Source organism: Bombus affinis, chromosome 5 (genome assembly GCF_024516045.1).
Source record: "Bombus affinis isolate iyBomAffi1 chromosome 5, iyBomAffi1.2, whole genome shotgun sequence".
In the NCBI taxonomy this organism is placed as follows: domain Eukaryota; kingdom Metazoa; phylum Arthropoda; class Insecta; order Hymenoptera; family Apidae; genus Bombus; species Bombus affinis.
The window spans coordinates 14,746,551-14,756,134 of NC_066348.1; the positions used below are offsets into that span (position 1 = coordinate 14,746,551).

At 40.2% G+C, this 9,584-nt stretch overlaps 1 protein-coding gene across 1 annotated transcript; it reads right to left on the reverse strand.

Annotated features, from left to right (window-relative positions):
- Positions 1-5: 5 nt before the first annotated feature.
- On the reverse strand, positions 6-9,314 carry LOC126915951 (receptor-type guanylate cyclase Gyc76C-like). The gene is made up of 17 exons (XM_050721181.1): positions 9,090-9,314; positions 8,269-8,575; positions 6,950-7,096; positions 5,890-6,083; positions 5,342-5,501; positions 4,929-5,083; positions 4,504-4,791; positions 3,913-4,173; positions 3,755-3,826; positions 3,497-3,665; positions 3,135-3,284; positions 2,678-3,017; positions 2,462-2,585; positions 2,279-2,377; positions 2,060-2,204; positions 1,734-1,990; positions 6-1,662 (listed from the first exon to the last, which is right to left on the reverse strand). The coding sequence occupies exons 1-17, from the start codon at positions 9,129-9,131 to the stop codon at positions 751-753; spliced, it is 3,822 nt and encodes a 1,273-aa protein (XP_050577138.1). The 5' UTR covers positions 9,132-9,314; the 3' UTR covers positions 6-750.
- Positions 9,315-9,584: the final 270 nt, after the last annotated feature.

Below are 9,584 nucleotides of genomic sequence, written 5' to 3' on the forward strand. Positions count from 1 at the left end.
AAAAATTGGAGTTATACAACATTTCAAAAGATGAATCTTTAATCAGCTCTTACAGAAGATAATATTTCTTTTAATTTACATTTTATTTTTACATCTATATATTATTATTCACTTATATACATTTGACAAGATGATATATTACTAAGCACCTTAGGTACAATCTAGTTCACTTTTCACAGCCATACGGATAATTTGCTTTCCTTCAGTGAACAAGTATCGAAATTGTACATACATACATATATATACATACATACATATGTTTGAAACGAGTGTATTTGAACTTGCGTAAATGTACATTTTCAACTATGCACGTTCTTCTTTCTGTTTGTATTAGAATGGGAATCGTTTGTGCTACGTCGAGACAGATTCTTTTACATGATTTCTGTACTTGTGTATACTTTGGTTAGAATCATTTTTATAAAAGTCATTCTAGTTTTATTATATTCTCGGATTAAAAATTTTAACAGATAAATCTCGCACTATGTAAAAAAAAAAAAAACGTGTTTGCCGCCAATATAAAGCGTACTTTAATACAAGTCATAAAATATCTAGGTATTAAAAATATACACGGTCGGTAACTTTTATACCCACACATTCCACATATCTATACGCTAAAAAAATGGCAACAATACATCATGCTTATGACTCATAAATGTAAGAATGTTTTTGTGCACTCATACGTTTTATAGTAGAAGATTCCATGTTCGAATTCCCTTCATTCTTTCTCTCGACTACAAAATCAATTTTCTATCAAACTATACTTTCACGTTCCGACTGTATATCGTAACCTGCTATTACACCCCTTCTTAAGGAAACATCGCTGTTGCGTAATCCATTGCTATTGAATAGATTTACCAACCAACTTCTGATCGAATTTCTTGCGGAAGATTTTTTATCAGGCACACTGTCTGTACTAGGAACGGATACCACTTGATCGAGAGAACGCCAACGTTTAACAGGCATAATTTCTCCCATACAACCACTCTCATCTCCTAGTAATGGTGTCTCTGCTTCGTTCGGCGACTCGTCCGTATGGGGCACTATTATTACATTACCATTCGGATAGTTGTTATTCAACACTTTCTCAGAAATATTCGTCTTTGAGTTAGTCCGTGTGCACTTTTCACAATTCTCTAGCGATCGAAAACTTTTCTTCGGTTCCTTCCAAGAGAAATTCGGCGACTCGAACCTCTTATTATAGAGCTCCAATGGGAAAGGATCTAACGAACGTGACTCCCGTATTATCGTTTGGAACGGATAATCGCTCGTAGAGGACGACGAGGCAATCGTCGACAGAACTCTTGCATTTTTCCTAAATTTCGGCCTCGTGTCGATAAAGAAATCATCGAGTGCTATCTTAATGTTAGCCGCCCGATTTTCAACTTCTTCTTGCAACGCAACGTTATCTAGCGTTGTCTTCGATATATTATCGGTCAAGTACAGAGGAAATCGGTCTAATTTCCGAGAGTTAAGAGATTTAGGAACTGGACTGGACCCTCCGTACTGAGACGAGGAGTCATCCGGCGTTGGTCTTGGAACGCTCGACTGTCTGCGACTGCCAGCTCCTAGACCACCTAGTAACGAAGCCTGTCGAGAATCTGAATTTAATTTCGGACTTCTTCTTGGTCTACAAAAGAGTGGCGGAAGATCTCCGACGTCGACCTGATTAACATAAAAATCAAGATTACATGACATTGATGTAACAATCTTATTATATTGATTTTTATACAAACCTCTCGTTTTTGAATGGCCTTTTCAGTGGCTCCGGTGAGCCAATAAGTTTTTACTTCTCCCTTTCCTTTCATGTAAACCAAGCCACGTTCTTCGATTATGTAGCCACCGATCTTATCCAAAGCATCTTTACACTGCTCGCTTATGTGAATACGCAACGGTTCGCCGTTTGATTCCATACGTGAAGCTGTATTTACGGTATCTCCGAATAAGCAATATCTAGGCATCGTTAAACCAACAACACCAGCCACTACAGGACCTGTAATATTTGTTACGTATATTTATGTCATTTTTATTGCGTTTAATATTTTTTCCCAAGGCACGATACCTGTGTGAATTCCAATGCGTAATTTAAGAGTGTCTTGAGGCCTGTGAGCTATGGTGTGATGTTTCACAGCGTTAAGTAATTCTAGGGACATCGATGCAATTTCTCCGGCATGTCTGTTTCCATTTTTTATTGGCAAACCAGAAACCTGACAAAAGCGATGTATCGTAGAATTATATAGAATAAAAAAATGTATAAAATTTATAAAAAAAGTTTACTTACCACCATATAGGCATCGCCGATCGTTTCCACTTTATATACATCATATCCTTTGATTATGCGGTCAAACAAAGTGTACAAATCGTTCAAGAAGTTTACGACCTGAAAAACGAAAGAATTATAATAGCAGCCATACAAAGATATATATCTTGTTTCCTTAACGATTAGTTTAATCGAAAAACATACCTGGAAAGGCGTGCTTTCCGCTGACATTGCAGTGAATCCAACGATATCGCTGAAGTATATAGTAACCAAGTCAAAAGCTTCAGGTTCCACACCGATTCCATTTGTCAAGCAATTTGCAACGGGTCTGTAAGAAACGTAGACGTGGTATCATTAATGTAGATAGCAAAGTTTTTTTTTCTTTCTTTTTAATGAAAGAATTTATATAGTTCAACCTACTCAGGCAACATTCGATGAAGTAAATCCTCTGTTTTTTGCTTTTCCTCGAAAAGAAGGCGTGTACGTTCACTGACTAGATCTTCGAGGTTGTTTGCATACTTCTCCATCATGTCCATCATTTGGTCCATGATATTGCGATGCCTTCCCGCTTTCATTTTCTTTAACCGTGTCCTTATCATTTTGAAGTCGGGCCTAAGTTCTGGACTTTCCGCCCAACAGTCGGTAATCGTACTAACTATATACTCAGCACAGTCTGCTTCAGACTCGGACAGTATCTCTATGTTAGGTCTAAACGGCGGTTCACCATCTTCTGGGAACCTTTTCACTCGGTCTATGATTTCTGTCAATTTGTTAACGTTCATATTTATATTTCTGCAGCTATACCTTTTGGCAAATGCCGATTAACGAATGACAATCGTTAACGATTACGGATTTTTAGCTACACACGGATATTTACCTTTGGGTTCTAGATTCACGCCACCGTACGGCCCCTTCCGTCCGATCATCTCGAATAATATAATCGCGAACGAGTAAATATCTCCTTCCTGGGTACCTCTGATCGGAGCATTGGGATTCCTTAATAGTTCAGGTGCCTTCCAGAATAAGTCTATGTAAGAGAAATATTTCAATTAGAAATCGAGTCACAAAAATCATTCGAAGGGCAGAAAATCATAGTGGTGTAGATCAGTCAGTTTCCTAAAAGATTCTCAAAATCATGACTTACACGACTATAATTTTCAGTTCGCTAATCGATTGGCGATAGAACAATAAAGTATCGTTATATTTCTTTTTTTTTGTTTTTTTTTTTAAATTTCGTACTTCGATAATACTGATGTTCACCAATGCTGTCAGATTCGGCGCAGTGCCGCATATCGTGCAGGCCAAAATCGGAAACTTGGAGTACCCATCGCGAGGTCACCACGCAATTGGATGACTTCAGATTACCATGACAGACTAGCACAGATGACTCATGAATGTACAGCATACCCTGAAACGGAGCAAACAATATTTTCACAATAGTTTTGCAATCGGTATACATATCATTGATCTGCCGTGCGAACACGTATATATACTTGCCTTAATGAGATCGTGAACTAATGATGCGATGAACATATCGTCTAACTTGATATCTTCGTTCTCGATAATATCCTGAAACACATACGCAATGCGATCATTCGTTGAAAACACCAGCAGACCAGATTACACACGTTCATTCGTGTATTAAGGTGACGTACATAAAGACTTCCTTTGGCGCAATAGTCCGTAATTAACAATATCCTCATTGGCTCGACGCACGCCCCGATGAAAGAGTTCAGGTTACCGTGCCTAATCTCGCGAAGGATACGCATCTCCTTCATCACGTCCCTGGATATGTCCTTCTTCTTTGAGAACTTCAACTCCTTTATCCTTACTGCTACCCCGTGGTAATGCCCGGTTTGCGCAAACACCTGGCCCCCGCATCTTGACTCGTAGGACATTGCACTAACTAAGCTTAACTGCAACGACAGTTCAATAGAAGATGGCGTAACAATTCGAAAAATCATTAGATAAATAAATAGGTATATTGAGCGCTAATAGTTAATGATCGCGCAGTGTTATTGTCGCGCCAGCGGTCGTCGTTATAGCGTTCATTTTTTACCTCTAGAGTTTACTTAAATAAAGATACGCACGTTCTTTGCCAGACTGTGAATTTTTATGCTTTTAATTAAAATAAAATAAAATAAAATAAAATAAAAAGTTCAAAGTATATGTGATATGCAAATATATATAAAATAAAGTACCTACGCAAGTATATAGGGATTAGAAAACGGTAAATGGTATCTTACCTTACTAGGGGAGGACATCATGTTGTCAAGATGAGGGTATCCGTGTATCTCGCTCGGATCGATCTTCCACAGCAGCCCCTCGATTTCCTGTTCTATCTTCCACCTTCGATATATGCTCATAGTGATCACCGCGGCGCAGAACAATAAAACAGCTAGCACTCCAGCGGCCACGATGCTTCGCAGGTGTGTGTCATCTTTGGGACAGTGTTCGTTGAGGAAACCGCATCCAGGTTCCGCTTCCGGCTTATTCTTACCCGGCCAGTCCATCGCCTCCGATGGCCTGTACACCTGAACACGATCGGTACCCTTGGTATTTTGATAATTTTAAACTTCTTTTAAGTTTTGCCGATTAGAACGATCGTAGGAGTAATTCGAGAACCGCGAATGGATATGAGCTGCACGAATGCTGTAAACAACTCACTCACTAGAGTTTCACCCTGTTGAAATTGGCCTACAGGCTTCATTTGGAAATCGCAGGAGAAGTTGTTGAAATGGAACGGATCCTTCTTCAGGGCCAGTACCGAGAAGTTTCCCTCCGAGTCGCCGAACTTATCGAACTTGATCGTCGCGCCGCTGACACCTGTTTTCGCAGAACACGATTATACATTTTTTTTCGTAAATATCCAGCACCGAGAATGATCTTTTTAATATCTAATATCTCTGATCTATAATTCTCAAGTGTTTCTAACTGTCTTGAAATCGCGCAAAGAATCTACGTAACAATACATATATCGATTGCACCCACTCGTTCTAATCAGATCTAGCCTTGTCGAGAGATCGAGCCACTTCAAACTTGATCGTGTTAGCAATTTGCGGTGCAAATTATACGAATACGTACTCTGATACGTGTGATTTCTGATAATCGTCTCGATGATCTGAGTGCCATTGCTGGCGATCTCCTCGAGGGTGTGTTCTGGTTGATCTCTCAGGAGCTGGTCCAGGGCTCTCGCGTACAGTTTCACCGAATCGTAAAGATACGCGGCGTGAATCGACACATACTGAAACCAGAAAATCACTCTATAGATTGATAGACGAATTTTAATTTCAGCTTCTCCTCTTATAATATAATACGATATCTACCGTGTCACAGTTGCGATTTAACGTTTGACGTAATTACGATTTAACAAATACAAATTGTATTTCTAACAAAGCTTGGTTCTCTAGTTTTAGCTTCAAATACTTGGGTATTATTATGAAATATATATTTCGTAGTGATGCGTAATAATAATTAACGTTTCAATATCTTGCATTTAAGTAATTACTAATAAACCTAGATTCTGTATTTTTAGGCATAGATCCTACGCTTTTAATAGCCCTTATAGCATAATTATAAGACAAGAAGTCAACATTCGACGAAGAGCGTACGTTTGATATAAAGAAAGTTACCTTTTCGTATTTTCTCAGCAATTCAGGGATGACAAAGTTGAACGGTTCCTTGCTGCTATACTCCCGGACCTTTTTGGTGAACTCTTCGTAGTTCTGTGTGGGTGGCGTAGATACTACCACCATCAGGGATCGTGCCCTCTTGAGGAAGTCCTTCGGCTCCAGGCAATTCCGCAGATTGTCGAAGTGTTCCGGTTCTGTAAGAGACCGATCGCGTGCAAGGCGAGATGAAAAAGGAGCGGTGTTGTACCCTCTTTCGTACGAGGGAAACGGAAATATCTGATTTCGAGAGCGGAGCAACAACACGGGACCGACGACTCTAGAGGAACGTCCATTAAAATCGGATCACGTGCGGGAAACCGGGTCACGAGCGAGCCATGCCTGACCCATGACGTTCAGTTAATCTCGGATTAGATACGGAAATGATGAGGTAACGAGGAACGCGGTACGTTTCGTCAAGGAACACCGGAGGATCGCCAAGGAGACCGAAGAATCGGGTCAATCGAATTTCACGAGTCGTTTCGTTACCGGAATGGACCCGCTATGGGCCTTCTTGCGCCGTTTCGCTAATTATTATTAGCGAAATTTTAGAAATTACGGTGCTGACAAATTTTCACGCGTAACAGTAACAAGAGCTTATTCTTACGTACAGTTTATCGTTACTAAACTAACTATCTAACTAAGTCACTTTCTTGTACAAGTATCATTAACAGCTCAAGATGTAAAAATGAAATTCAAGGCAGTTGCAAAATTGTAAAACCGTGCAACGGACGCCTATAGCCTATAATCTGTAGCTTGTGGACTAGTCGGTCAATTATTGCGCAAGATGTTCGTGATTATTAGACTGCGGACGTTTATGCATTAGCGGGAAATTTAAAATATCAAGATACATAAAATATCCTTCAAATTCGCTATTCGTTGTAGTATTTAGCGGATAAAAACAAATCTATTCTTCGATTCCATTTCTTTAAATAGGATCGTAAAAATATGAAATTGCTTAAACATGCGCAGTCTGGTGATATTAATAGTATGTAAATGTATGATGTATATAGTATGTACTTACTCCATAAGTACTTTTGCGCCTCGCGCTGTGAGTACGTCATCATGTCCACGTGTATCACCATGTATTCCCCGTTGTCTAGCAGCCGTTGATTCTGCATCGAGTTCATCATGTCTATCAGCGACATCGCCGTTCCCAGGAATATGTAAACTGTCGACAGATTTACGCCTTCCGTTAGACGCGCTCCCGCCTCCCGTGAAGCGTTTCATCAACGACGACCGACCGATTTCCAGAACGGAACTGACTTTCACGCTTCATTTTCCTACCGGCGGGAAACGGCTGCTCCGTTTGCCGCGCAATTATCGGTGAGATCATGGAATAAATAGATCTATATACCGTGTACCAGTTCTCACGAAGGAAACACACGAAAATACTCACGAAAGGAAAGTATTCGCGCGATCGGAAAATTCTGTTGTTTCTGTTCCTCTTCTCTGAGAGAAAAGAAATCGACTGTTTCAACTGAGATTTCTATTAATCTGTAGAATTAATTGAAGTATCATTGTAAAAACTTTGTCACGTTTCATCGACATCCGTACATTTTTATTTTCATTATTCGAATATTGTTCTACAAAGCCTTTACAATTGATTCAACGATCGATTCTTAATATTAAACATTTTTTCTTCGTGAAGAATTTTTATACAGATATAACTATCGATCTGCTTAACGAAGAATGTGAAAGTTGCCTGCACTGCAAATTTTTGATCGAATCTTCGACATTAGTTAATTTTACCTGGTAAGCAATATCTGGCGACAGAATTTTCCAACCACTATATAGGTTCAATCATCGCTGTTGCGCTATAACACGCGTCGTTTTTCGCTTTATAAGCGATCTAGCCTCAATGGCATTCAGAGAATTTTAAAGATTAAGCCTAGTAAATATTACGTCCTATATCAAGTATAGCATCGAGTCTAATTAAGTTTAGCGATAGGAAAGAGAAATTTTATCTATTTCGTTTCTACCGTCTTTTAACGAACTCGCGCTACTGGACTTTAGTCGAACGCGTTAAAGATCAATTTGTATTCTTTCGTTGACGGGGTCAATTCCAGTATCTGGGACACTAAAATCTCGCTCGAACTCGCGCGATTCAACAACCGATGGAGTTGTACAATGGAACCGTCTCTATTTCGAACCGAGGAAACACGAGTCTCGCGTGTTACAATCGCGCTAAAACCGTTTCAAAAACGAAGGCCACGCGATTCGAAGACAAACAGAACCGGAAACGAGAGGCCGATAGAGAAGGCGGTTCTCGACGAACACATCGTTTCGGTCGTCTCGATGACTTTCTGAGAAATATCGAACGTAAACGAAACTTCAACTGACTTCTGGTCATATTTTTGGTCTCCTGTATGAGTTGAAACCATACGCTGACTTGACAGCAAGGCAGCCTTTCCTCGCAGCACGTGTGTCGATCTTCCACGGTCTTGTAATGATTGACGGTGAGATTATTCTTGGTGGCCTGTTCCTCCAGCGACCTGGCCACCGTCGACCAAGCACTCTCCGTGATGATAGTGAATTTGTTCCAGCCATAATGGAGCAACAACGCGATCACCGACTTCGTCACCTGCGTGTCCGGTGGTTCGGTCCTCGCGAACGTGTTCACCTTCGACGCCTTGTAGTCCGAGCATTTCTGCAATCCACACGGTTTCCCGATCGTGTTTAGCGTCCGTTCAAGTGCACACGCTCTGGCAAGTGTTTGCGTTACGAGTTAATGCGAGCCAGTTGGGACAGCGAATGTTGATGTTGGAGTTCGTATTGGTTTTGCGTTTCTAGCAGGTTTTGGTCGAAATGTTGCATTCTATGTTGGAGTTTATGTTTGCAGAGAGGTAAAATTAAGTATAGAAGGATAGTTAGTTGTCGTGTCGACTGTGGATAAATTTCGTTATTTTAGCGCGATACATAGTGGCTACTATACGAGAGAAGTATTTTCACACCGTTGTATTTATTAGAGCATTTACGTGGTAATTAATTAGGTCCAAATATATTAAATTTCGCATCATCTATCGTTAGTGGTATGTACCGATAAAATGAAATTTGACGCTATGAAACTGAAATATAGAACCTGACGAAGAGACCAGTCACTGGAAAACGAGGGTATGCGCGTATATTTTTTCCTAGTTACTGTATATATAACGTATAGATACCTTGTTAAAACAACACAATCGCTTAAGTTCTTCATGATACATTTAGCACTTTGCATTGTTGCAATTCCACCACGTAATCACCATGACAGTCAACGTGTTAAGGGACGATGTTGATATCTCTAGATCGAGCATTACATTAAAATTCATACACCGTCGGTGACACTTTTCCATCGATTACAATTTTTTATGAACGATCAACGAATCACGCGTACGAATTCCAACGTTTCGAGTTTAAAAATTACGCAAGGAACCTTGAACACTCAGCAGCTAAACAAGAGAACAAAGGCCGCGAAAACAAAGTATCGTCGAAAACAAATCGGCAAGTAAGAGGGGACGAATCGGCGAACAGCGGGAAAACAATCACAAGCGTCGCAAAGGAAGAGCGAAAGCCAGAAAGCTGAAAGACCAACGAGAGAAGCAACGAAGGTGAAGGATCGAAGAAAGAAAACAACTGAGAGAAGAGCGATCGATAGCGATGGAATAGGGAGTAGAGTA

What these genes read in the sequence shown, in the direction of transcription:
- LOC126915951 (XM_050721181.1), bottom strand. Translation starts at nt 9,131, where the DNA reads ATGTATCATGAAGAACTTAAGCGATTGTGTTGTTTTAACAAG. An exon ending in TTCAACAGGGTGAAACTCTA is followed by an intron (nt 4,792 to 4,928) that starts GTGAGTGAGTTG and finishes GATCGTGTTCAG; the next exon opens with GTGTACAGGCCATCGGAGGC. An exon ending in AGGCCATTCAAAAACGAGAG is followed by an intron (nt 1,663 to 1,733) that starts GTTTGTATAAAA and finishes TATGTTAATCAG; the next exon opens with GTCGACGTCGGAGATCTTCC.